The 27028-nt window shown below is 40.3% G+C and overlaps 5 protein-coding genes across 6 annotated transcripts; 4 read left to right on the top strand and 1 right to left on the bottom strand.

The window, feature by feature from the left end:
• Nucleotides 1–1389: 1389 nt before the first annotated feature.
• On the top strand, nt 1390–5016 carry LOC129100665 (uncharacterized). Its single transcript, XM_054610104.1, has 5 exons — nt 1390–1492; nt 2221–2409; nt 3391–3492; nt 4328–4446; nt 4768–5016. The coding sequence occupies exons 1-5, from the start codon at nt 1390–1392 to the stop codon at nt 4909–4911; spliced, it is 657 nt and encodes a 218-aa protein (XP_054466079.1). The 3' UTR covers nt 4912–5016.
• Nucleotides 5017–5380: 364 nt separating this feature from the next.
• On the top strand, nt 5381–6323 carry LOC129101693 (uncharacterized). The gene is made up of 4 exons (XM_054611597.1): nt 5381–5445; nt 5602–5662; nt 5757–5899; nt 6154–6323. The coding sequence occupies exons 2-4, from the start codon at nt 5608–5610 to the stop codon at nt 6208–6210; spliced, it is 255 nt and encodes an 84-aa protein (XP_054467572.1). The 5' UTR covers nt 5381–5445; nt 5602–5607; the 3' UTR covers nt 6211–6323.
• Nucleotides 6324–6513: 190 nt separating this feature from the next.
• On the top strand, nt 6514–10819 carry si:dkey-96l17.6 (uncharacterized). The gene is made up of 12 exons (XM_054611596.1): nt 6514–6647; nt 6830–6942; nt 7196–7302; nt 7490–7589; nt 7692–7884; nt 8146–8326; nt 8460–8697; nt 9787–9947; nt 10059–10163; nt 10338–10435; nt 10523–10601; nt 10734–10819. Exons 1-12 carry the CDS (start codon nt 6541–6543, stop codon nt 10782–10784), a joined length of 1533 nt encoding a protein of 510 aa, XP_054467571.1. The 5' UTR covers nt 6514–6540; the 3' UTR covers nt 10785–10819.
• Nucleotides 10820–14418: 3599 nt separating this feature from the next.
• On the bottom strand, nt 14419–18315 carry LOC129101050 (cytochrome P450 1A1). The gene is made up of 7 exons (XM_054610649.1): nt 18046–18315; nt 17335–17955; nt 16458–16581; nt 16245–16334; nt 15023–15146; nt 14848–14934; nt 14419–14701 (listed from the first exon to the last, which is right to left on the bottom strand). Exons 1-7 carry the CDS (start codon nt 18313–18315, stop codon nt 14419–14421), a joined length of 1599 nt encoding a protein of 532 aa, XP_054466624.1.
• A 4070-nt stretch (nt 18316–22385) lies between these two features.
• Nucleotides 22386–26579, top strand: LOC129100695 (aldehyde dehydrogenase 1A1-like). Of its 2 annotated transcripts, none has more exons than XM_054610134.1 (13): nt 22386–22550; nt 23192–23296; nt 23422–23562; nt 23648–23777; nt 23920–23981; nt 24172–24300; nt 24487–24600; nt 24765–24867; nt 25273–25457; nt 25567–25731; nt 25821–25978; nt 26128–26202; nt 26507–26579. In XM_054610134.1, the coding sequence occupies exons 1-13, from the start codon at nt 22395–22397 to the stop codon at nt 26577–26579; spliced, it is 1596 nt and encodes a 531-aa protein (XP_054466109.1). In that variant the 5' UTR covers nt 22386–22394. The 2 variants fall into 2 exon arrangements, with proteins under 2 accessions (XP_054466109.1, XP_054466110.1); XM_054610135.1 differs by having other exon boundaries at nt 22512–22550; nt 23192–23300; nt 23426–23562.
• The last annotated feature ends 449 nt before the right edge of the window (nt 26580–27028 follow it).

The raw sequence follows: 27028 nt of genomic DNA, 5'->3' as shown, positions 1-27028 counted from the left end.
TAAGTGATTTCTTGATTCAATAGGTCTGGCAGTAATCAGGCCTGGGTGTAGCTATTGAAATTGAACTTTCCAAAAAACGTGGTTAATCACAGTTCATTCATGATTTATCAAGGGGGGCAATTACTTTTTCACATAGGGCCAGGTAGGTTTGGATAGCTTTCTTCCCTTAATAAATGAAATCATCATTTAAAAACTGCATTTTGTATTTACTCGGGTTATCTTTGTCTAATATTTAAATTAGTTTGATGATCTGAAACATTTAAGTTTGACAAATATGCAAAAATATAAGAAACCAGGAAGGGGGCAAATACTTTTTCACAGCACTGTATATATATATATACACACAATACAAGTATATATATATATAATATATACAACAAAAAAAGATAATTTCCTGATTCTCCTCACTGAGTTTTACCTGGATGTGTGTGACCCATTCCATTTCTTTTAACCCCAACAAGCGAGGAAAGTGTGCAGTCACCAGGAAAACAAACAAAAACAAGAGAGACCAAATGAAGGGAGTGTGTGTATGAACTATATGTGTGTCTGTGAATGTCAGACAGCATCCAGTTACAATCTGTATCTTACACATGGGAAACCTGAGGACTGTTTGGGGCATCCTTTTACCAGCACACTCTGTGGCTCTTAAGCCAGTACCTGGTGAAACTATATCTCTGCAGGTTTAATATTTAAAGACTGTTGAGAGTTCGGTTCCCCATAGAGATCAGGATCGACGCAGCACTCAAACTGCACTGAATCACACTGAAGGGATCTGATCTGCTCTCAGACCAGGTAGATATTTTATCATCAAGCTTTCTTTATTCGTTTTGTTCAGTTTTGTCATGTTTTCTACACTCTTGGATGTTAATGTGCTTTCTGATGAAATCATATGCATGTTCTGGATTTTGACATCAGTTTCATTTTTTAATCAATACATTTCACTTTCCTGTTAATTCAAATCAATTCATATAGTGAAATAACTGTCATTGTGCCAATTCCTGCAAGGTGAGATTTGTTCTTATATAGTACAGTGAAATTGGCACAAACTCAAACACTGGGATTTTCTTTTTTTATTCCTGTTAATAAATTTGTAGCTTATAGTCGCTTGGATAGCCTGAAAAGGGGATTATACTTCCTGAGGGAATCTGCTGTGTGAGCTTTTTGACATCTGCAAATAGTTTGAGGGTTGAACACGAGTTCATGATGGAGATCTAAATATTTTGGGATCCTAAATTGCATATAAATTAAAACTTTTTCATCTTTCAAGGCCCTTTGTGACTTTAAAATGATTTAAACCCTTTTTTTCCTGCAGATTTTGGATGATCCAGTTGCATATTCTCAACTACAAAGACCAAAAACAAGAACAAGCAACTCAGTTATATATGCACAATGTATGTGAACTCGTCTGGAACTGAGAATGGATCTTATTCACTGACCTTCCTGGGAAAGAAAGTAGGGAGACATCACTCTGTGGCCCCGGCAGGCAAGCAACGTGAGTGTAAAACATCTAATAAACAGCTTCAAGTTTCATTTGCTTATTCATAAACATTAAATTATTATCTGTATCATATATCAGACTATATGTTATAGAAGAAGCTGTTCTGAGTAATAAATGTGTTTCAGGCAGACGGGTGAAGTTAGACGAGGTTTAAATATTTCAGCTGCTTGGCTGCCTCTGTTGTGAAGCGGCAGAGCAGTCAGTTTATCAGAACAAACACACTGTTCCTGGCAGGGTTTGACTGAGATCTGGACATGAAGGTCAGCAGGGTCCAATAGAACCCGACACAGTATACTTACAGATCGGTGAATGCACACTTGTCTTTACTGTCAGTATAACAGCTGTGTCACTCTAGCTGTTGCAGAAATGCATTGAAGAATGTTTTTGTGTGTGGATGTCTACGTTTTCGTATGAGATATATAAAATTGTCCTTATGTCCGCATTTTGTCACTGTATGCTCCACCAGCTTCTATCCAGATGTTTTTGTTGGTTGAAAGATGAATGTTCTCCTGCTGCAACTTCCTTTTAGCATTTATTCTTAACTATTCATCTTAATCTACAACCATGCATACTCTGTTTTATCTTAATGTACTCTATGCATCAATACTTTTTGTGTGGTAGGTTATACCAGTCCCTCATTTCTCTGGCTGTCTAAAGGTTTTGAATATCTACATTTCCTCTTTACATCACGCCCACCATCTGCATGCTAATTTTATTCTCAGACGCCTGGGAGACAACTAACAGGTCTACCTGCCCTGAAGACCTTGCGTTGTCCTCGCGGTCTGGACGGGTCCCTGTCACAGCGCAGGTGCTTGAGGATTTACCGGGCAGCATACCAGAGCTGAAGGATGAGAGGCCATGTCCAATAATACACAACACACAGTTTGACCAGTACGAAGACAACACAGCAGGTCAGACCAGTAGACAACCCTCACCCCATACACACAATCACAGAGGTGTAAACAATAGTTAAGTGTAGTAACCTTTAACCTTTGCACTTTTTACCCCTAACCAAACCAAACAGATAACCCAAGTGTTTTTTTTAATCCCACCAACCTTCCCCTGTAATTGCTGACACAATTTCTGTTTTTCTGCTAAAAGGTGTTTCTGGGAAGAAAGTGGCAGCATGACGGCACGCCCACATTCCTGTATGAGGAAACAAAGAGGGGCAGAGGGTGGGAGGGGAATGTAAGAGAAAAAGGTGTGGAAATATTCAGAGGGGAGGCATTTTATGGAATGTGTCAATATTTTAGATGAAGCTTGTCAAACTGATAAATTAACATGAACATTTAAATAAACAGGGACTAACTACTTTGTTAACTAGAAAATTAACAAAAATTTTAATGATCTACATTTTGAGTGCAATATTGACAAATGTAAACAGACAATAAACTGCATGCTAATCACTCATTATCATCATAAAGATGTAAAACATGTTTTAAATATCATAAATAAAATATAAATGGTTTAACTGAGATTTATGTGTTTTATTTTCCCCAAATCCATGTAAGTGCAATAAATGATAAATGCATTATAAACAAATAAACAGTACAGATCGTTTTTTCATTTGAAAAACTGGCAAGGAAACACAATTGCACAGATTCACACATACAGAGCTGAAGGGGTGATTTATGAGCTCCAGCGTTTGGCATTCATCTGTACACCATTATGATTATGTAACTGAATATTTGAAGTTTTCTTCAGTTAAATGACATGTGCAATTTCAAAATGTAATATCACTCAGCACATTTCCTACATTGCAACATAATTAGGCAATTGAAGAATGTGTTAAAGGTCTTGCTGTTACTCTCCTCCTCTTTCCTATTGTGGCCTATTACTGCACTCCCCATGCTGTTTCCAACTGTCCCCCACCATTTGCTTCCTTGTTCAAGCTGTCTTTCATCACAAAACTCTGTGGATGAAGCGATGGGCCGCATTCAGACGCTGGATCGGTGGCAACCAAAGAAAAAATCCTGGACAAGAGTTCAACAGAGGTGCTGTTAAATGATGAAGAAACGTGGAGGAGGAGGAGTGGGAGTGCATCTGTGTGTGTACTTGTACATATAGCTTTGGGAGGAACAATCTAAGTTTAAGACCCTCAGAGTGAGAACATTTTTGTAAAGTGTCGACATTTTGGCCGATCCTCACTTCTTCAAAGGCCTGTTGGAGGGTTCAGACTTAATAGGGTTCCGGTTAGAATGAGGTTGGGTTGGGGTTAAGACATTTAGTTGTGATGGTTAAGTTTTGGGTCAGGGGCATACCTTATGTATTTGAGTATCCTCACAAAGTGTTTGTATGTGGAGGGGAAATCAGCTGGATTCTAGTAACAGAATAGTTAATTTCAGATCATGGATCCTTTCTGAAAGCGGAGCAGAACCTACCATCTGTCAGATGCAAACAGACATGTTGCTGCATAACCCAATGATACTTATGTCAAATTTACAACCTAGGGGGTGGAACAGGAGTTGTTGCTGTTGTAATTATCATAATTGTTTATGATAATTAGCATTGTAGATAGTGATGCACTGAAACCTAAATCATCTAGCAGGTGCAAACTTAATAGTATAAGGAGAATGTGCTGGAAAAAAGCTTCATGTTTCTATGAGAATATGTGCTAATGCATGGATCTGAAATGGACTTTTATGTGACTGGAATCCAGCTAATTTTCAAAACCTGCATTAAATGATCACGAGTCATGCATTAGTTATGCATTTCTTATATATATGATTTGGACCCTTATTATAAAAAGGTACAACGTGATGTTGGTAACTATCAATTTGCACGTATGCTTTGATCTTAATGGTTATTTACAGCATGTAATTTCTTTAGCCTCATCAGAATCTCAGCTGTCAGCTAGCAGTGATGCAGATCAGCCCGCAGAAGCTGAGAGGTCACAAGATGTAAAGATCTACATCCCCTACAAGTCAGCTGAGCTCTGTATCACTCAGGTAAAATGTCAGCAGGATATTTCTATTCAGAGTAGAATCAGTTTTATACCAATAAATAAAACAGTTGACTCCAAACTCTTATGAAATAGTGATATTAATCAGGCATGTGACATAAAGCTGTGTCCAGCTGTTCAGTGAGAGGGCATGCAGACACACAATGAAGTCACTGTCAGACACTGTGTTGTGATCTTCCTCACACTCACATGGCTACCATGATGCTGCTGGTGTGGGCCTGGAAGGCATTAGATCTCTATATGCAAAGCAACAGATGCTGTTTTGTGGATGTAAGTTGTTTATGTGTGTGCTACATACCCAAAACAGATAGCCGAGGACATGGCGGCAATGAAGAGAAGACACTTGGAAATGGTGCAGGAGCTGGAAGAGAACCTTCAGGCCACAGCACGAGAACACCAGGTGAGGTGGGGTATGCGTGAGAAAAAGGGCCCTAACACACTGCAACCGTGACGCAAATGTTATTGTGTGATTAGGAGTGGACCGTGCAGAGGATCAGATCAAACCACCAGAGCAAGATAAACACTCTGAAGAGAATCCTGGGCCTCTACCAAGAGAAGGTGGAGAAGAAGAACGCTGACTGGGAGAGGAGCGTCGTGGTCAGTGATGGTCGGCCCATCTCACTCAGTACCTCTTACTGAAGTGTCTCTATTATATCAAACACAACCAACTCCCTTTCCCATTTTCTTCCTTATGATCTGGCTGACTCTCCTGCAACTGTCATGTAGCACACTTTGTTCTCACTAGTGGTAAAGTTAAAAATACAGTCAAACTAAAATCTCTTCTCCACACTTCATCAGTCATGTTACAGGCCATATAGTAGTAGCAATAGCTTTGTGTATTTTTTTATTTATGTATTCTTCTGCTTGCCTGCCTGGACCTTTTTTTCTGCAGGCCTTGACTGAACAGAACAAACAGCTGCTGGAGGAGCAGAGAGCCGAGAGAAGGAGGAGTAAAGAGGAGGCCCTGCAGTGGCAAAGAGAAAAGGTTGCACAGGAATTTGGCAGGCTTCGTAAACTCTAATGTGTTCCTCTGAACTGGAGCACATCCTTGTGGCCATATTTGAGTATAACAGGCAACATTTTTTTGTATGTAATTTCATTACATTACATTGGACCAGTGATGCTACGGTCTTTCTTTTAGAGCAAAATGCTGGAACTGTTCTCCACCAGGCTGGATGTCCTGCACAGCCACCAGGCCTCCAGTGAGTCTGCATGCATTAATTATTTTATATATGTCTCCAAAATCACTGATCTTTGCATATAACACCTTTACAAACACCTTTGGACACTGCTTAGCACTGCAGGAGCTGCAAATGGCCAGACAGGAAGTAGGGAAAGTCCAAGAAATGTTGACGGCATCATCGCAGGAGCAGCAGGAAGTCGCTGAAGAAAGTGAAAGCTCAGAGAACAAAGGATTTCCAGATCAACAACAGACTTTGGTGGGTTGAAATCAGTTACATTGGCAGACTGCTGCTCCTATCTGAAGTGCATGATCAAAGATTATAAACATATCAGCAAAGCACCCAACAAAAAAAAACTTCTGACACATCGTCAGAGGAACAATATGTAGAAAATGTTCACATTATAATATAATACCATTAACATGTTTTGATTTTTAAGTAAGTTTAATGTTTGCATGAGATAATGTTTTGTAATGTGGGTGACTGACCCTTTAAGTTGGTTCTGTCTGCAGGCCTGCAATGAGTCAGATCAGCCACTGGAGGGGCTAAAGCCCGTCTGGAGGAGCTGAAAGAGAGTCTGTACCAGAGGGAGAGAGAGATCACTGAGCTGCTGGAGGCAGAAAAGAGTCCCATTCCTCCCATACCTCAGCCGCCTTGCAGCATTCTACTTCCCAACGTTATACACAAGGTGCTGCTGAACTATGTAGCCTATAAACCAACTGCTGTTCTACCTGTATATCAAATTACTTTAAACATAGAAACACAGCATTCCCTGTAACACTGGTGGCAGATAATCCTTGATTTTATGACTTTGTTGTATTCAGACCCCTTTGTTTTTTTTTATCTAGGCTCATGCTATCTGCAGTGCAGTGGATGAGACCAGAGCTCTTTTGGACCTGATGATTGAGGAGAATCGGGTCGCTTTGGTAAAAGCCAGAGACAAACTGGACCGTCTGCAGATGGCCAAAGAAGACAGTAATGACATGGAGACAACTGACCAAGATGGGTTAGAGATCCTTAAAACAGTTTGACGATATGAACAAAAAAAAAAAAACTTCTTATTGGTTAGAATAGCCACAGCTAGTGTCAATATAAACATGTCAGGTTAAATTGAGCCAATTTTCATATTGCCTTCCTTTTATTGTCTGAAATATAATATGATTTATATGTTTTTCTTCCACTTCTCAGGTTAGAGGAATATGAGTCAAGTGTGTCTTTACTACAAGAAACAGTGAGGGGGTACGAGGTCTCTCAGTTGGCTTTGGACTTCATTAAAACCGGAGAAAGTGCTGTAACAAATGGTAAATGAATACCTTAAATAAATATGTTGACTGCAGCCAACTGTAAATTAATGAATACATTGGAATCATATGCATTCAAGAGTCTTTTTATCATTAACTGAAATACTTGAATCTTCAAAAGCTGGTCACTTTTTCACTTTTTCACTCATGTACATCAGTCTTGCTGTACAACAATATGATTTGATGTCTCCACTACAACCTGGCTCACAGGTGCATCACTTGTATCAGTGGTTTTAATGTCTGTTTTGCTCAGACTGCGACGCTGTCTCTGAACTGGAGGACATCTTGGGCCAAGGGACCGTAGGAACCACAGAGGGAGTGAAGAGTGTTGGTCAGCAACTTCTCTTGCTGCAGGATCAGGTTGGTCTTTAATCACACAGGTCAAATTCTCTGGTCAGCTCAGGCCTCAGAGACGGTAACCTCCCACCTGTCCTCTATATATTAGACAAGGAACAGAGAAGGTTGGCATTTCTATGGTTTTGAAACCGCATATTTTACATCAATTCTCCAGAATCAAAGCTGTGTGTTGTCATGCTCTTCTCTCAAGCTAAAGCAGGTTAAAGAGGAGAAAAAGAAAATGATTGAGAACTACACTTCAGAGAGGACAATGAGGAAGAAGTACTACAACATGGTGGAAGACATGAAAGGTACACATTTTGCCAGCATTAAATATTTATGAATGAAATTTGTTGTAGTTTAACTCTCACTTTTTGATATAATTTAATCTTCATGTCTTATTTTGTTTAAAGGTAAAATCAGAGTGTTTTGTCGGATTCGACCGGTGAACCGAACAGAGGTATCCCTGGGTGGAACCATCATTGTTGAGAAAATAGATGATTACTCCGTCACCGTGGAAACAACTCGCGGGCCGAGAGACTTTCTGTTTGACAAGGTGTTCGGTGCTGAAGCCTCTCAGGAAGACCTGTTTCATGACACCAACAGGTGAGGGGGATTATGCTTCCTAATCAATGACAAATACAATATATCCACAAAGATACCATGTCACACATAGAATGGGCCCCAAATGTGCATCTCTTGCTACACAATACATTTAAAAAGTAGTTTCTGATACTATATAGTTTTGTGCAAATCCACCCTATTATTTGAGTCACATTGATAAAACACAGATGAAGCCTGTGATCATTGTACAGATATTTAAATGTTAAAATGCTGCTGCAGTTTAGGATGGGTTTCCTCCAACAGGCTGATCCAGTCGGCTATCGATGGTTACAACGTCTGTATCTTTGCATATGGCCAGACGGGTTCAGGGAAAACCTTCACCATGGTGGGGGACAAGGAACAGAAGAACCCTGGGATTATGCCAAGATCTTTTAATACCATATTTGATATCATACAAGAGAGCAGCACCAAATTCGACTTCAAGGTAACAGTCACCAAAGCATTAGATCTTATCTGGGAGATAGGAAAGATCTAAGATTGCCTAGAATTGCTTTGACTCCCTCAACTTTCCTCCTCTCTGGCCCTGTACTCCTCCTTCCTCTACTTCTTCATCTCAGGTTTCGGCCTATATGCTGGAGCTGTACAGTGACCGGCTGCAGGACCTCTTTGTGAGCCCGGCTGGGGAGGCCCAGGCACAGCCCCAGTCCCATGGCCTGGCCAGGCGGGTGGAGATCAAGAGGAACAGAAAAGGGGTTGTGTTTGCCCAAGGAGCAGAGACAAAAGAGGCCTCCAGTGCCCAGGAGCTCTACGCTCTGTTCCAGCAGGCCTGCGCCAACAGACACATCTCTGCCACCAGTGAGTTCTCTATACCATGCCATGCTTGCCAAGTTCAAACAGGGCCCTGCTAAATGGTTTGGATTAATCGTGTTAGTTACGGTCAGGGTGACGGGGCGGCAGCTAGGTACATCATTACTGGAGTGGCCGGTGAGTGGCCGAGCAGCCAAACTGTGAATCAGCTTCCTGTTGGAAGAGGAGACCCTTTGTTTCGTAGATGCACTCAGGTCATCAGAGTCATTGCATGATGCTCCTACTGTTTTAGTAATAGATAGAACTACCAAATGATTTACAACAATTACAAATACACTCTTTGCACACTAAGATTCTTTCAGGCAATATGAGGGCGGGCGCATGCACTACTCAAGGAGAAAAACAATTATGCCATCCCTCCATCTGCCACGTACATAACATACCATCAAGAACACACAAGCGCCAATATTCAATTTCAGCTCTTCAATCTAAATACTTTCTTATTTCTCATATACAGCAGCTGTACCAGCAGCAGGTGTGCCATGATTGACACATCCATCGGCTAATCGTTGTGCTTACACTGCCAGTAACCTAAAGCTAGAACTGAAGTTACTGCTACTGGTTGCTGCGCATTTTGCTGGTTGTCCCACATTTCGTTGTCCTTGCCAAGTTCGCCTACAAGCGCTAAGAACTATGGGAAGGATGGTAATAAATAATGGAAAATAGTGTTAAATGATTTTGAAAATAATATTTTAATTCAATTTGATTAATGTTTTTTATTTGTAATCATACTATTTTCTTCCATCTTTAACCATAAGCAACTTGACATGATCTGAAGAATTAGATGATTTTTTCTGTTAAATAAGATTTTTAAATCGAATTATTTCGTATTTCTGACTTTTGGCCTGACATAACAAGCAATTTGAACTCATCAACTTGGGCTCTGGGAAATTGTTATCATATGCTTGTTATGTAAGCACTTCCACTATTTACTGACATTTCACAAACAAAACAATACATATATCTAAAAAAAAAATGGTTTTATGATTCCAGATCAATATTAAGAAAATGATTGCTAGTTGCAGCCACAGTGTAACCAATCATTCAGAGCCTTTTTTGTTGTGTATTTTTCCCAAGAGATGAATGTGGAGAGTTCCCGCTCCCATCTCATTGTTTGCATCATGGTGGAGAGCAGGAATCTGACCAATGGGAGTGTGAGCACTGGGAAGCTTAGCCTCGTGGACCTGGCAGGCAGTGAGAGAGCAGCCAAGACTGGTGCCAAGGACCACCAGCTAAAGGTTTGCTCATATGTTATGTTTTGTTTGCACTGTCAAGGGATTGTAAAGGTGTTTGATAGTATCAGATGTTCCTCGTGGCCTCTTTAAATTCTCCTCTCCCCTCCTCTGCAGGAGGCTAACTCCATTAACAAGTCTCTGAGCGCCCTGGGTGATGTGATCTCAGCCTTGTCTGCTGAGCTGCCCCATGTGCCTTACAGGAATAGCAAGCTGACACAGGTTATGAATAAAAGCAGTGTACTTTGGATTTTGAGTGAAATCAAACGGAGTTGACCTCAGACATAAATCATAAAAACTGTATTAATGTACAAAAAGCTTTTTATATGTGGTCATGGACTGTAATAAGGACATGCAGCTCAGCAAAATGTGACCTGTGCTTTTCATCCCTCTCAGGTGATGCAGGACTCCCTGGGTGGAAACGCCAAAACCCTAATGATCGTGAACATCTCTCCTTCAGAATGCAACCTTGATGAGACGCTCACATCCCTCATGTAAGAGACAAATGGAGATTTATCTTTTTTCGTTATCTTAATGCTAACAAACTCCTAAATAAACACTGAACTTCCTGAACCTTCCAGTTACGCAACAAGAGTGAAGGCCATAACCAACAATGCTCAGAGACATGTGGAAAGCAAAGAGATTGCTCAGATGAAAGAGGTGCGTGTCACTGTGATGAGTTACAAAACATGAATCTACATGTAGAATAAAAAACGAATTATCTGATGGCCACATTGAAACAGTCACGCTTAATATATTTCTGTTTTGTTTTTCCATTTGTGTTTCTGACAGGTGATCATGAAGCTGAGGTCAGGACAGACAGTGGAAGAAGAGGACATTTGAAGTCTCTTTTGTACAATAGTGAAATAAAGTGTTTAACTGGGATTGTTTGGACCATTTCTTGTCTATGTGTCATTTAAATGTTAAATGTCGTCACATCAAGGGGTAGGTGATATAAAATAGGTGTTGGGACCACAGTGATGACTTAATGAACCCTTAGGTGCTGGTTCAATGGATATAATCCATAAAATGTCGATAATAATAGGAAAGATGTTGATGGTTCAATTAATTCAGTTCACACATTCAATGAGATATCCCTCATTTATTATTGATAGTTTAGAATATCCTCATCAGAGCCACAGACTTTAGGACTGTTGTGCATATGAACAGTGCGTGGGCTAGAAAGGGGAGGCTCGTGGTGTAAACTGTTGAATAATAGATGACCTTCTGAACAGGCGGGCCGTTGACAGTTGCATTCAGAGGATTTGCGTGCAGTTTGTTAATGGGTGCTGCCTGCCTGGGTCTATAGAATGAGGCCCCCACAGTACAGGGCACAAAGTGTAACTGAAGAGGGAAATAGGAAGTCAGATGGTCATTCAGTTTGCTCTCCTATTGTATGTGGAAAAAGGCAACGAGTTTGTAGCCCATTAGAGAGGTTACATCTACAGGGCCCATGACCTGCTCCTATTCCTATACTATTATGGGATCATATCCCATGGCTGGCAATGGACACTCTCAGTCACGCAAAGGGTCTGTCCTGTAGGTTGTTTTCTTTTTACAGACAGGCAGCAACTTTCCTAAAATTAGAGAGACAGAAGGTAAAGACACCAGTATTAAAAGGTTTGCAAAGGTTTGCAAATAGCAGATTTTTGAATTTTGTAGGTGTCAATAAATTAAATGAACTATATGCCTCCAAGGGTGTCTTTCCCTTTATATGTTTATTTGGTACTGTAGGTGGTTATGTGGAGAAGCAATCATTTAGCTGAGGAGTTATATAGAGATGAATGTGTTTATTAGTGTTCATTGGCTTGTTTTTGTCTAACTCTAGGCCTCGGCTCAGACTAAAACAGTCAAAGCAGAGTCGGGGCTTCAAACTGAAACATTTGGCAGGGTGGCCTATTAGCGCTGATGAGGAATAACACTTTCTATAAGAACACCGTCTTTTGTCTGCAATTGGGCCCAATCTTAATTGTTCATCATTGTTTAATCTAAACCGCCGGCCACACAAGTGCTTCTCTGTGCTACGCCACGTTAGAGCCATGATTCCTTGCTTTGTGTGCTGTGTTTTATTGGCTGCTTTAGATCAACGGCCAGTCAGCACATGTTCAATGCAATTTGTTATTCTTTAATGACGGCCAAAGTTTAAATCATACTTTGAACTCTGTGGACCAGAACAAAGTGAGAGACAAAGACACAGAGAGTTGATGGCGATGGATCTGATGAGGGTGTCGAGGTCTCATCGTTTAAGTTTGTTTTGGTAATTAATCTACGCAAACAAATTCGTCACTGTAAATGGTTTGTATACATGACCACACACAGGCAAACTGGAAATTATGCCTTTAATACAGAAAATGAAGGCCGGATGTCATGAACTGTGTCGGCTTTTTTAAAGTCATTGAGGGTTAAGAGTCACAGTACTTCCACAATAAGAACTTGAACGTTACATATTTGGCTTCAAAATACAAAAGAATACTGCTACAGCAACACAGAAGTTAATAATTTCCCTTTTTATTTTCAAGTAATAAGTATAAGTTATAAGTATACCTCAGATGTTATGATATTCACCAAGATATTGTTAGAAATTCACATTCAAAACACAGTTTTACTTGACAATATTTGTATATATTAGTACTTCTGCTCTTAACGAGAGACACTTATTCTTTTATTTTCCTAAAAATAACATAATGATGAGCACTTCGAAACAGACATTTCAAGAGGTTATTTATCATGTTTACAGTTCTAAAAAAAATATATAGAAAAAAAAGCAACATCTATCAGTTGACATTTCACTCAAACCCACAAAGTCTGGACCAAACCAGGGTGTGTATCCAACTAGTGTAAGAACCACCGAACCAGTATTCTCTGCAGTGGCATAAACAAATACATAAAGAATAATAACGGCTACTCCTCACTTGATTTGTCAAACTTTGACAACATATTTTGATGATCCTCGTCAGAAATGTTTTTAAATTGTTTCTATTCCAGTATATAAGTAAGAAAAAACATTGTGTCAAAAGTTGAACTTCTGGACACAAGATGTGTAATTTTCATATTTCACGATGCTTGTGTGTACAAATTTTCACCTGAGATTTTGGGTGAGCGCAGAGAAATTTGTATGTGAAAACAGCCTTCGAATGTCAAACTCTGCACACACACACACACAGTAAAGCTAAAACATCAAAGTAACAATAACAAAGACACGTGCGTTGAATGATATTTTAGATATCATTCCTGGGCGTGGTTGAGGTTAATGAACTGCTATGGCCAGCAGGCTGCCAGTTTTAATCCCTTGGACAGACTTAACATCCTTTTGTCTAAGTGTAACAACTCAATAAGTGACACTACTGTGTCTGCAAAATGAAGTTTACAGGTGGAACTGGAAAAGACTACGAGGCCTCAGAAGACTTTCCCTGCATAGATAAAAGTTTAAAAGAGATAACACTGTCATGAACACAACTTTGAAACTTTCCATTCAAGGATGACTAATTCTGCCCGAGTCCTCTTTCATCCATATGGCCATGCTTCTTTACATTTAGCTCATGAAATGAAAAATGCCTGATTTCACACTTTGCTGTCCTCTTTACCACCCTCAAAGATGACTGCATCTAATCAGAGTGTGTGGGAGGTCACAGCAGTGATGGGCGAGGGGGAGGATGCTCTAAAAGACGGGGACGTAGTTCTTAATATATATATGCTTCATTCATCAGACAGCCAATGGATGAGACTTTGGAGATTTGAACACTTAGCTCAACAGTGTTTAATTTGAAGTTACGATAAAAGAGGAGATGATGCGGGGGGAGAGGGATAAGGACAGGAGGAAGACGAGGACATGAGGGGGATGAGGACAAGAAAGGAACTGATGAAGAGGTGATAGGAGAGTTGGAGGAGAGAAGTTAAAGTGAGGAGGAGGAGGAGGAGGAGGAGGAGGAGGAGGAGGAGGAGGAGGAGGAGGAGGAGGAGGAGGAGGAGAGGGCTGAAGAGACTGTGGATGAACTCTGCCTGAACACAGTTTGAGGTCTGAAGCGCTGATCATCAATCTGTTACACCCTCTCTCTCCCTCCCTCAGACTTTAACTGTAACTAATAACTTAAGATAAAGGCTTTTAATTAGGGTCTGTTTTCATCCTCATTTTTAATGTGGTGGGACAGGAAGGCTGAGGGGCTCTACCCTTTAGAAAGTACAGGCATAGAAGTACTTTGAATGACCCTTCATCGTCTTAAATATGGTGTTCAATACAAACATAAAGTTAGTGTCTAGCTATTAGAAACATTTTTACATACAGTATATTTCCCTTTTGTTGTTCATGTGTGGACTTGACCACATTTGCCAAGAAGAAACTCCAGTCTGAGAGCAGTAATATAAGAGGAACTGTTTCTCTGTGGCAATACTAGCTTAGCCAAATATGGTGGCTAATAAAAACAATAGTTTGAATGTGTGTGGTGATGTTCCAAAACATCCACATGTAACATACTTTGGTCTAAAACCTTGATGCGATGGTTATCCTGTATGGACGCGGTTTCATAGTCAGACCAAAATCGGTGCTGAGATCCAGCTCCTGACCTGGAACATTTTCAATCCGCAGCCCGTGGAGCAGCGTGGTGAGAAACACAAACATCTCCAAACGTGCAAATCCATCACCAAGACAGCGTCTCTTCCCCATGCCGAAGATGAGAACCTTCTCCGTCAGCTCCTTGTTGAGGAGTCCCGAGGAACCCAAGTAGCGTTCAGGACAAAATGTGTCTGGGTCAATCCAAAGATCGCTAGAACAGAGTACAAAAACATGAAGATCAATGAAGCAATAAAACTGAAAAACTAATTCTCCTCAACTGAAAAGAGGTGTTGAATAACTTCATTCTTTACTGATACACTCATATGTCTTGTGGAAGTCAAAGTAACAGCTACTCACACATCATGATTGACTTGATACTGGTTAATGAAGACACATGTATCTTTGGGAATGAAGTATCCATTCAGGGTGATGTTTCTTGTGGTACTAAAGGGGAGAAAAATAGAGTTAAGTTTTAACAACAATATATACAACTGTAAACATGAATGTACTGTAAACAAAACTACTGTCTTACCAGTGAGGAATGGTGAAAGGGACGTATGAAGCGTGGCGAAACACTTCATATATGAACGCCTCCGTGAAAGGCATCTTGGGCTTGTCTGAAAACATGGGCAGTCTGGCTGCGCCAATGTGTTCGTCTACGAAAGAGAAAAAAAAACATTAGAACGTTACTGAAAACTGGGGAGCTATTTTTTTTGATGGTCTGTCCTTACAGAAACCGAAACTAAAGACGAAATCAGATGCAATTTATAAAATCAAACATTTCTGAGTTTTTCACAGGGAAGTAGCCCTAAATGGTTGACAAAAGAGCAGTGGTATACAACCTGTCTGTAAAATTGGGCTGCACCTGGTTAAAGTGGTGAGATTTACTGTAAACAGTAGAATAAAAGCTTCACAGTTAATTGTCTTAAGTGATGAGTAAGTGAAGAATTTTCTAACTACGTGTGCTCACAGTGTGCCTTGCGTGCTACCGCCTTTGTATCTGTCTGGAACAACTCTCTAACCTTTCTTTCTTTCTCTGGTTGTTTGTGCCTCCCTCTCTGATTCATCCTGTCTCCTCAGTGTCTCTCCCTCCCTCTCTCTGTCTCTCTCTCTCTGTCTGTCTCTCTCTCTGTCTCTCTCTCTCTGAGAAATTGCAACGTGCCTCAGAACAGACGGCACCAGTTCTGTCAACCCACTTCAAAAGTCGCTCTGGCGTCAGCAAATTGGACCGATCTTTTGAGTTTCTCTGGTGGCTTTCGAATTGTTGGAAGGTCGCTGGGGTTGGTCATTGTTGGGTTTTATTTCTTTTTTTGTATTAATTCCTAATAAATAGCATCATATGCTTGTCTACACGTGTGGTGATGATTAATGTGTTACAAATAGATTCATTCCCACCTGTTTGTATCCTTAAAACAAACATTTTAATACTTTTTTAACTGATAGGAGCTTCTTTCACATCTCAAATATTAACAGCCACTGTATGTGCATCCCGTTATCAATAATAATCCACCAGCCACATTCTTTAGCTCATTAGTGTTAATCATTAATGAGCATCCTTCTATTTCTGGACAATGAGAACGAGTCATTCATGAGACCTGACGCTGGACGGGCCCTCACTATTCAGCATAGCATGAATTATTTCTCTTTAGATAACATGCATGCAGTAACAGTACTGAATGTGCTAGTTAGAGTTTCCTAGCTCTCTTTCTAGTAAAGATTCATCTTGGTATACAAAGAAAAAGTAGAGACAGTACCTATCTCCTGGTGTATTCTGTCCTGGATGTGAGGATACTTGATCAGGTACAACAGGCTCCACTGTAAACCAGCAATGATGGTGTCAAATCCTTTAGAAAATTACAAACAACACAACTGCAGTGAAAGGAGGGTAATCATCATTATCAATATGATCAATTTAATGTAATTAGTGGTGATAATACAAGTGAAACTTATATATAAGTGTGGTTTACCTGCTCCAAAGATGTCTATGACAGTGTGAATAACCTGAGAGTTGGAGAGCACAGATGTATCCTTATTTTCTTCTCTGTCCTCACAAATTGCAATCAGAGCATCCGTAATGTCCCGGATACAGTTCTGCAATCACACACACATATGATATGACTGGACATTTAACATCGCATTAACTATAGGGTGATTTATGATTATGCAGATATAGAAAGTTATTTTTAAGCAATAATTAGGAAAGAGACATCAGTTATGGTATGACGCGTGTCTTCCAGTGGGATGTTAATTCCTAATTAGGGTGCGTGCGAACATTTTAGCCACTCTGCACAAGAACAAAGGTCCCTCCCAGGGAACTTGTTTGTTTGTTTTTTGGCTACAGTTACACTCACAGCTACTACTGTATGGGTGCGATGTCAGATTAAGTAGTGGACATCAAATTAGTGGGACTGATGTGAAGAAAAAACACCTACAGACTCCAAATTAAGCTGTACTGAAAATATTCTGTATGTATTTTGTGGTCAATGTAGAATAGACTCGTTAAGATTTTTTATACACCAGTGATCTGTTCGTCATTTTTAATACCTTGTTATGATATTTAGTAAATCATCGTGGTGGCTTGGTCGTGGTAAACCTGTGAAACTTTTGTCCCCTTCTTTGAAACGTCTATATTTTTGCATTGCATGTCCTTAACAACCCCTAAATTATGATTTCTTCTTTATTTTATTTCAAGTAACCAATCAACATTGCAAGCGTAGAACCTCATCCTGCAGAATAGCAATGGTTGATTGTACTGTGTCAGTGTGTAATTTTACATTTCCTTTTGCAATGTATTAACATTTAAACTAAATTATGATCTTCAAGCGAATCAGCCAGCCTCCTTACCTTATCAAAGGTGTTGATGTGTTCCTCGATGCTGCGCTCCATGAATCCGTTCATCCTGTGGATGTGCTGGACCATCTTCCTCAGAGATGGACTCGGAAAGTAGCGAAACACAGGGAAAAAATCAGCCAGGTTCCCTGCTGCAAAGATCCTCAGGACCTCGTTGTTGATGTGAACTATAGTGAGGAACTCCTTATCATTGTAGTCATACCTTTTCCCAAAACAGAGGGCACAGACCACATTTGCCACTGAGGTTACCAGGGGCACCACCGGATCTATACCCGTTATATTGTGATCCATTTCCCCTTTAGAAGCAGCCTGTTCCCGCATCACTTCCACCATCTCTGCTGCCTCAGCACAGACATGCTCCTCCAGCAGGCAGGTGGCCTCGGACCCTCTGGGCTCAGCCAGGGAGAAAGACCTGAGGGCATTCTTACACAGCTTCTTATGGAGCATCCAGGCCGGTCCATACTTCTCACTGAAGGTCATACTGGTCCCATTGGCTACGGCAGAAAAAGTGAATAGATCAGGTCGCCCGGCAAAAGCTTCTCCCTGCCGAACCAGTGCTTGTCTGATAGTAGTGTATCCACTCAGGACGACAACAGTTAAAGAGCCCAGACGCATCTAGAGCAAAGGAATGAACAAACAATAGAAGCAATTAATACTCAATCATCTGTCCGGCTACAACTTTTCAACACATTATAATCTATATACCTGGAAAACATCACCGTACTGGAGCCTCAAGCTGGTTAGAGAAAGATGAATCTGGTCTCCCATCTGGAGCAGATTGCCAACAAGGGGCCACGGCGTGGGCCCGGGAAGAGGGGGATATTTTGTGTAGTCCAATTGGGAATTGTTGTGGTGGCTCTTTCGGCCCCTAACGGCCACCAGAAACAGGGTGAGAAGACACAGAGCAAGAGTGACACTAGACAGAGAGGCACAAGCGTTCTCCTTGATAGGCAACATCCCAAACGTCAGTCTCATCTTGCCGGTAAACTCTAAATACTGAAAGAGAGAGAGAGAGAGGGGGGAGACTGTTAAAAGATACAGCTAGAGGGTGAAAACTTGTCTTTTAAAGAAAGAAGACAACCAAATAAAACAAAGAAAGAAATATGAATTTACAAGAAATATGGCAAACTGTTTTGATAGAAAACTCACCATGCAGTATCTTCTGTAACTTTGGTGGGAAAAAAAAGTCGAGAGCAGAGTAGAGATCAAAATCCGCAGCCAGGATGAAGTTTGAGGTCTGATCTTCAGCAACTTGTTGGTGAGAGTAGCTCACAGTACGGGACGTCCCATTCAACAGCTAAAGACCCCCTGCAGAGGGAGCTGCTGCCCGCTAACAATGGAGAGGCACACATGGCGAGAAACTTGGCTCGGGGTGAAGGAAGAATCCGTCCCGGCCAGCCAGAGACCGCAATTGACCACAGACCATACCCATTCACAACAAGAGCCCCTACTCTCCTGTTCCCTATGTCCATCACAAAGTGGGATTATGTTTGTTGCAGTTTTTTTAAGTATTTTGTCATGTTATGAAGTCTGAAATACGGATAAGGATGGAAAAAAGCAAGTATCCCGAAAATGTGCCACGAACATCCACCAATTAAATAAAGTTTCAATTGGAATTTGGGACTATAAATTTGTGGTATGAGTACTTTTACTTAAGTGAAAGACCTGAGTTCTTCCTTCCGAGACCCCAGAGCTTTTTTATAAAGAATGTAATCTCTGTAATGTGTCACAAGGGGGTGCTCTCTGTCCTCTTCGATTGGCTTCATGTCCCGTATGGTTTAGACTGAGGTCAGTGCTTCAAGGCGTCAGGGCATCAGTCATGTTCACAACCACAACAGTTCAGTGTGGTCAAAATAACAATAACATCTAACAATATATTACAGTCCAATGCAACATCACATAGAATTACAAAAAATCTAAACCCCTCTGACACCCCAAAACAATACAAGAATATTAAAAAAGCTTCACATTTCAAAGCTTCACTGTTCATGCAGCTGCTGGTTGTGCATGGTGGTAATCTATAGTTCCATTATGAAAATGGATAGTTATGAAGTTCAGACTTTTGTTACAATATAAACATCAGCCAAAGATACCTGACAGATTTATTTCCCTTTCATTTGAGCAGCTTTCATTCTTTATATTGTATCTTAAGTAATATTTGACTTGTGGCCTCTACTTTCATTATAAAAGCTATCAAAGTTTCTCTCTTTTCTTCAAGCTCAACATCTCCTGTGCTTCTCTCTTCACTCTTTCCCCCACCTTCTCTCTACTGCCTTCATACCCCTAATCATGCCTGTATTACGTCCTCCTCTCCAGTTCTCTCACTTTCCATTTTTCATTCCTTTTTTTCTCCTCTCTTAATCACTCTCCATCGAACCGTCAATTTAGCTCAAGCTCAACTGTGGGACACCCGGTGCTGTCAGGCCAAGCGACAGCTCCTTTGACCCGGTGGTCTACGTCCTTTCCAGGCTGAGGCGGTCTGGACCTGGCAGACAGAGCAGAGACACACACTGACTCTGTGGAGCCAGACTAGATGGAGAAGTGTGTAGAAGAAGAATGCATTGCTCATATTAAACATGAAATCAAGAGTGTTATAGCTCTAACACCCATACACACATAATGCCAAAAACTTAAAATGAGCATTCACACCTGCTCAACGTGTGGCTAAATTAAAAAGACTTGTATGTCCTCTGTGACAATGATGCTGTACGTTTTGATCAAAAATGAATACGAGTTCCTCACTGAGGCATACAACTCACATGCATAAGCAAGCAGTACGTGGATAATGAATTTCTTAATGCTCCAGTTTTCACAGCTTACTGTACAACTAACCCAAACTCTATCGCCTTCATAGTTAACTGTTTGACAAAATGGAGCTCTACATTATGGGGAGATAGTTTCTACTTTGTTTTTCAACACCAAGTACAATTCTGCTGATCTTTTCATTGTTTGACAAGGTCTAATTACAGAGACCGTGTTGTCCCCAGGGTTAATTCTCAAATGGATGTGTGTATTTCCAGACAGCCAAGATTAAAATAGGCGCACCAGACAAAGTTATGTGACCACATTGTTCCTGGGAGACAGTGAAACAACAGGAGGCCCCTTATCAAAGCAAACATCTTCCCAATTATGTTTGCTGCCTTGTAGCTCATGGGCCGATCCTCTGCTGCGTGCTGACACGCGATGCAATAATGCAATATGGAGCAACAAACGTTTAACTGTGTAAGTTTAATCAAACTAAGAGCAGCTTTTTGTATGCTTCAACTTACACAGTTTAACGTTTGTTGGACTTTTTGTTTTGATCAGACTTGGTCAATAGATAGATTAGACATTTTGTCGTTTAAATATATGGGGACAACATGTGTTTAAATATTAATCGTTTTAAGAAGACAGATGTAATTACCCAATGAAAAGTAGCAAAAACCTGAATAATGTTACACTCACCATAATGTAATGGAATCATAGGCTACTTCATAAAGTTGGACCACCTCAAAACTAGAACTGAGCTAAATAATAACATGTCCTAACTGTTTATGGTAGCTTACATTAACTATAAAAAAGATTAAATGAACAATACAATATTAGATTAAAATTAAATTAAGACCCACCATGCACTAGCCTATAGCTAATGGCATACGCGGTTACGTGAGGTCAACTGGATTGGTTCCGTTTGAACGGTGATTAACGCGTGCAAGGGGACCCGCAAAGGACCGAGGACACCCGGTGCGTCGGTAGAAGTGATGCTGCATTCTAGCGCTGAGTGCGGCAAGTTTATAAAGCTGCTCGGCGGGTCTGCGGTCCACTGACTGTGGAGGAAGCAGACAGATGCAACATGCCTGTCATCGGAGCAGGAGACACCTCATCAGCATCTCCCACAGGTAACACTTTTAATTATGAAGTTATTACAACTTTCAATTTAACGTTTTTTTTAATTATGTTTGGTAGTGTATATAAATAAAGAGTGGTTATTTCTCAAAAGATTCGTGAAAACTTAGTTAGTGTGCACCACAGAGCTGGAGCGAAAATCCAGGGTTTATTTTACCACCTTGTAATCCAGTTTAAAAACCTTTATGTTCTTTATGTGCTTTTGACTGAAACTTAAATCATTTAAAACTTGAACCATACTAGGGCTCCGTTCTTAACTTTTGAATTTCCTTTAATAAGCTTTCTATTTTAAATTGCATTATAATGTTTTTGTGCTGTTTTTCTTATGTTGTAATGCATTATGCTGTTTAGTTCTGGAGAAAAGCTAATATATATAATAATAATAAGCTATAGAGCAAAATTCAGCACATTGTTATACTGTATTTATATTTGTACTATAAAGTAAAAAAAAAAAAAAAAAAAAAAAAAAAAAAAAAAGTACCAAGCCTAATAAAACTGTAAAAGAAGAAACTGATGACAGCTTAATGTAAAGTTTAAAGCAAAATCATTATGAATAGAGCTGGACCATTATAAATGTCCTAACCTGTGAAAAAAGATTAAAGATTAAATTATGGTTTATCCTGATTACAGAAAAAAAAAACATATGTACGTAGGCTACATGCTATGATGTGATCATGTTTAATGTATAGGGTACAGTAGTTGTTTGTTCCACCTTACATGCTTCTACATCCAAGGTGGAATATTGTTAATCACCTCTTTATTGTCTCGCAAACCTTCACTGTTTCTCACAGTTTAGCCCATTTAGAATTAAAGCTTTTCTTGTAAATATGATAAAGCACACCTTTTTCCCCGGACGCGCACCCTGCTGTTCTTTGATCCTCTGTCCAAAAGAGGTCAGCGCAGTCCACAGCTCAGAGCCAGCCCGACTTTACGGTGCCAGCCGTAACCCTTGACCCCGTGGTGTTACCCTGCTGACAATGCCAGGGCCTCATTTGGCCCAGTTTCTCTCCAGCGGGTTGGGATGGCAACTTACGAAAGGAACTATTCTCACTCAGTGATCCACAAACATATGCAGTACAGTGTATGGCTAAATATACACACATGCACACAAACAAGTTCAACTATAGACTGGCTTCCATGTGTCTTTTTCAGAGGGAAAGCATGCCAACATGAGCTCTCAGCCCTACAATGGTCACCAGCAGCAGTCTGATAACGTGTGCAACCAACAGGGTCCAAACCAGAACCACAAACCAGAGCATGTAGACGGACCTGAGATGCAGAATCTGCCCATGCCAATCCCAGGCCCCCACATTCAGTACACTCAGGTAAGATGCATTCAGCAGTTAAGAGCCAAAGCAATCAAGACTGAGCCAAATGTGAGGAAAGATTCACAACTGAGCTCTGGTTTGGTTCAGATTTCTTTGTTCTTAGAGGACAAATTAGCTCAGAACTCAAAGGCATGGGGTAACCAAAATTCAAAATGATCAACCATACCTACTCAGAATTTAGGGATTTTAATAAAATATGGAAATGTACCACTGTTGTCATATGTTGGGTTTGGCTTTCTCAGTTTTTAGTGCGGCAATGTGTGCAGAAATATACTGCAGATAGATGCTTGTAGGTGTTTTACATCAGGGAGTCAAGTCTTCTTATTTGAATATTGAGTCACAGTTTGAAAAAAATAAGTTTAAAATGTTGATACAAATTTTTACCCAGGGGTGTAGATTGAGTGTAATCATCTGGTTTGTATTTCAGCGAATCAACCTGTTGTTCATGGTTTCAGTTCCCCTTCAATATGGCATTGTGTGCACCAGAGAAGTAGTCATATTTGTATTTATGGTTTGTGTCAGAAGATGAAAGATGAGCTGATGAAGTGCTCCATGTTATTTGGACTGTCTTTGATCTGCTTGAAGAAGCTTTTTCTTTGCGTATTATTCATTTTTCAAATTTTCCTCTGGAATCTTAGCTGTTCATCAATAACGAGTGGCATGAGTCCTGTAGCGGGAGAAAGATTCCTGTGTACGATCCCGCCACAGGGAAGCTGCTTTGTGAAGTGGAGGAGGCTGACTCAGTGAGTTTATCATCATACATCACCAAGATGTTGTATGTTGCACACATTGTAACGACCCTTGAGACAACTTTGTGATTTGATTTGAGTTTTTGTGTGACCACCTTCTCAACTTGAACCTCTTGTAGGAAGATGTGGACAAAGCAGTGAGGAGTGCCAGAGCTGCCTTCCAGATGGGGTCTCCATGGCGATCCATGGACGCATCAGACCGAGGTCTACTACTTAACAAACTTGCTGACTTAGTGGAGAGAGACCGTCTACTATTGGCAGTGAGAAACGCACACACACTTACTCTTACTTACTGGTTTATGAAGTAATGACGCTTTATATTAATAAATTTATTTATTTTTCTAGACACTAGAGGCTCTGGACTCCGGCAAAGTGTTTCTCATGGCATATTTTGTAGATCTTATGGCCACAATCAAAACCTTGAGATATTATGGTGGTTGGGCAGACAAGATTCAAGGCAAAACCATCCCCGTGGGTGAGTTGCTCATTTTTTCAATAAAGCTCACCAATCTATGATGCATGATCATAGATATTGCCCAGTTGGACAATAATGTTTTATTATAAAAACCACAGTGGGCTCAAAGCTATCATGAATTAACTGTGCATTTTTTTTTCAGATGGAGAGTATTTTACTTACACAAGGCATGAACCCATTGGGGTATGTGGCCAGATCATTCCTGTGAGTACATACATACAACACTTAAAAACAGATGTTTACCATAGGCATTAGTTTCTCCACTGAATTTTCATTAGAAACGTTGTAGTTTATGTAACCAGAATAGTTATGTACCTGCTAATGCTCATTAGATATTAGTCATACTCTTACAAGTTCCTCATGTTGTTGTAAGTCAATTCATTTTGGCCCACAGTGGAACTTCCCAGTGATGATGTTCGCGTGGAAGATTGCTCCTGCTCTGTGCTGTGGCAACACTGTAGTCATCAAACCCGCTGAACAGACCCCATTATCAGCCCTGCACATGGCTGCACTCATCAAAGAGGTACTTGAATTATCACTGTTTCCCTCAACAATGCTACAAGATCAAAACACCATGTGGACAAAAGCCATAAAGTTGCATTCAAAAATTGCCGAAACCTACGTAGCTACAAAAGTAGAAAGACTGCTCTTAGATTATGTCTCATTTAAAGATGAACATGTGCCTCTCACTGCGTCTGTCTTTGTTCAGGCTGGGTTTCCTCCAGGAGTGGTGAACGTGGTGCCAGGTTATGGTCAGACAGCAGGCAGCGCCATTTCCCACCACATGGACATCGACAAAGTAGCCTTCACCGGATCTACTGATGTTAGTGTTTATTGAAATAAATTGCAAATTGAGCAGATGTTTTGTCTTTTCTCTTCTCTTCTCTTCTTTTTCTTTTAGTGTTTAAGTGTCCTTTGCTAATATTTGAATCAACTCTTTCACTATAATGTAACTGCATGTCCAACGTTGTCTTAATCGGTTGCCAGGTTGGGAAACTCATCCAGAAGGCTGCCGGTGACAGCAACCTGAAAAGAGTTACACTAGAACTCGGTGGAAAAAACCCAAACATTGTCTTTGCTGACTGTAACTGTAAGTAGTAACAGTACCTGGATTACTTTATTTACATCTTAAAGGTAATGCTATTTTTGTACCTTCATTTTGTGTGTGCATTTACAGTATGTTATCTCAGGGATGGCATTATTCTATGCACTAACTAAACATGACTGCAGGCTAGACTTGTCTATTTAGTTAAGTATTTCCAGAGCATAGTGAAAAGTCAGTCACCTTTTACGGTACCTTCAGTGCAGACTGTGAATGGACCACATTTGAAAGGTGTAACTCAAAACCATGCAGATGCACTATTGCTGATCAACATTTTCAAATGGCACTTGTGGCAAATGAAGCTCAAACAGGGATTACCCTGTGTCACCCTTTTTACTTCCCGTCATGAATATTGCTGTAGCACTTTATATGTGCATATGTTTTTTCTTGCAGTAGAGTACGCGGTGGAGCAGGCTCACAGTGGCCTGTTCTTTAACCAGGGCCAATGCTGTCTGGCTGGATCCAGGGTGTTTGTAGAGGAACCAATCTATGAAGAGTTTGTCCACCGCAGTGTGGAGAAGGCCAGATCCAAAGTCCTGGGAAACCCATTGCTGCCAGGGGTTGAACAAGGGCCACAGGTACGGCATACAGTTAGACTACAGTATCTGCTCAAAGATCTCTACTGTCACTTAACTGCAAACTTTACGTGCAAAGACAAAATTTGATTTGACCTGCTGTTTTCTGCAGATTGACCAGAAGCAGTTTGATAAGATAATGGAGCTGATAGAGAGCGGGAAGAGGGAAGGAGCCACCCTGGAGTGTGGGGGATCTGCATGGGATCAGCAGGGACTTTTCATCCAACCCACCGTTTTCTCAAATGTCACAGATGACATGCGCATCGCTAAAGAAGAGGTACTGTGCTCTGAAACACAAACCTGCGACGACACAACCACACTTGATGGTAAACATGTGTTCTGAATTTTCCCCCCTGTGCCTCTCAGATTTTTGGTCCAGTGCAACAGATCATGTGTTTCCGCAGCACCCATGAAGTCATCCAGAGAGCCAACGCCACACACTACGGCCTAGCAGCAGGAGTGTTTACTAACGACATCGACAAAGCTCTGACAGTCTCTTCTGCTCTGCAGGCTGGCATGGTCTGGTAGGGATCAAATGCTCTAAAATTCATCTTCAGCCAAAATAAATATTAGACTTTAATAACATATTTCCATTTCAACAAATAGTAATAGATTGTTTTAAATGGTTGGCGATTTTATGGAATGAGGGAAAACTATTGTTTCTTTTTTTTAGGGTGAACTGCTACAATGCCATGAGTGCTCAGTGTCCCTTTGGTGGCTTCAAGATGTCTGGAAACGGCAGGGAACTGTGAGTAATACCATCGTATATTATCTCAACTTTAGCTTTACTGGTGCTCGATGAGGTTTGGACATTAAATTATATTTGCTTAGCTGATGCTTTTATCCAAAGTGGCTTACAATAAGTGCATTCAACCATCTGGCTATAAATAACATAAATGTTGTTTTCTTCAATATATTAATTTATTTAATTTAGTTTATAATATATTATGATTGAATTGGTTATCAAAAATACCCTTAAGTACCCTTATTGGTAAATATTGCTCAGGTAATGTTCCTAACATAATCAGTGTTGGGTTTTATTTTTATTTCAGGGGGGAATATGCTCTTCAGGAGTACACAGAGGTCAAGGCAGTCACCATCAAAATCTCACAGAAGAACTCATAATACCATAATGGGACGGAACTTTTTCCTTTCTTTAATTTTCTTCCACCACACGGCTTCAGAGCCTCCAAACACATTCTGCAATAATCATATTGCACCCAGATATTTTGAAGGCATCATTGATACTGTGTCACTCCATGAAAATGTACTCCTATCATTAAGATATCATTTTATATACTGACTTTCAGTATATAAAATGCTGACTTTCATTTATCTGACTTTCATTTATCTATGTTTTCTGTCAGGGCATCAGTCATGTTATATAATACTGACTTTCATTTATCTATGTTTTCCTTTAGTGTACTATCTCAGATGCGTTTAACAGTTTAGTGAACAGCATGTTCTCTTTTGTTGTCTGTCATGTGTATCAAACCTGTTTCCTCAATAGCACTTTGCCAGAAAATAATTATTTTAATAGGTGTCATACAAAAAATAGAAAGACATTTTACATA

The sequence above is a fragment of the Anoplopoma fimbria genome, chromosome 13, assembly GCF_027596085.1.
Source record: "Anoplopoma fimbria isolate UVic2021 breed Golden Eagle Sablefish chromosome 13, Afim_UVic_2022, whole genome shotgun sequence".
Lineage (NCBI taxonomy): Eukaryota > Metazoa > Chordata > Actinopteri > Perciformes > Anoplopomatidae > Anoplopoma > Anoplopoma fimbria.
The sequence above is the reverse complement of the archived record's forward strand: the minus strand, read 5'-3'. Positions and strand labels throughout refer to the sequence as shown.

Excerpts from the sequence above, each read along its gene's own strand:
- LOC129100665 (XM_054610104.1), top strand. The coding sequence starts at position 1,390 with ATGTATGTGAACTCGTCTGGAACTGAGAATGGATCTTATTCACTGACC. Across the intron at positions 2,410-3,390 it reads GTACGAAGACAACACAGCAG|CTGTCTTTCATCACAAAACT; the intron begins GTCAGACCAGTA and ends TCCTTGTTCAAG. Across the intron at positions 4,447-4,767 it reads CTGAGCTCTGTATCACTCAG|ATAGCCGAGGACATGGCGGC; the intron begins GTAAAATGTCAG and ends TACCCAAAACAG.
- LOC129101050 (XM_054610649.1), bottom strand. The coding sequence starts at position 18,315 with ATGAGACTGACGTTTGGGATGTTGCCTATCAAGGAGAACGCTTGTGCC. Across the intron at positions 16,582-17,334 it reads ACATCAACACCTTTGATAAG|AACTGTATCCGGGACATTAC; the intron begins GTAAGGAGGCTG and ends GTGTGATTGCAG. Across the intron at positions 14,935-15,022 it reads CCTTTCACCATTCCTCACTG|TACCACAAGAAACATCACCC; the intron begins GTAAGACAGTAG and ends TCTCCCCTTTAG.
- LOC129100695 (XM_054610134.1), top strand. The coding sequence starts at position 22,395 with ATGAGCTCTCAGCCCTACAATGGTCACCAGCAGCAGTCTGATAACGTG. Across the intron at positions 24,868-25,272 it reads TGTCTTTGCTGACTGTAACT|TAGAGTACGCGGTGGAGCAG; the intron begins GTAAGTAGTAAC and ends TTTTTCTTGCAG. Across the intron at positions 25,979-26,127 it reads CTGCAGGCTGGCATGGTCTG|GGTGAACTGCTACAATGCCA; the intron begins GTAGGGATCAAA and ends TCTTTTTTTTAG.
- si:dkey-96l17.6 (XM_054611596.1), top strand. The coding sequence starts at position 6,541 with ATGATTGAGGAGAATCGGGTCGCTTTGGTAAAAGCCAGAGACAAACTG. Across the intron at positions 7,590-7,691 it reads CATGGTGGAAGACATGAAAG|GTAAAATCAGAGTGTTTTGT; the intron begins GTACACATTTTG and ends TTTTGTTTAAAG. Across the intron at positions 8,698-9,786 it reads CAGACACATCTCTGCCACCA|AGATGAATGTGGAGAGTTCC; the intron begins GTGAGTTCTCTA and ends ATTTTTCCCAAG.
- LOC129101693 (XM_054611597.1), top strand. The coding sequence starts at position 5,608 with ATGCTGGAACTGTTCTCCACCAGGCTGGATGTCCTGCACAGCCACCAG. Across the intron at positions 5,663-5,756 it reads GCACAGCCACCAGGCCTCCA|CACTGCAGGAGCTGCAAATG; the intron begins GTGAGTCTGCAT and ends GACACTGCTTAG. Across the intron at positions 5,900-6,153 it reads CAGATCAACAACAGACTTTG|GCCTGCAATGAGTCAGATCA; the intron begins GTGGGTTGAAAT and ends TTCTGTCTGCAG.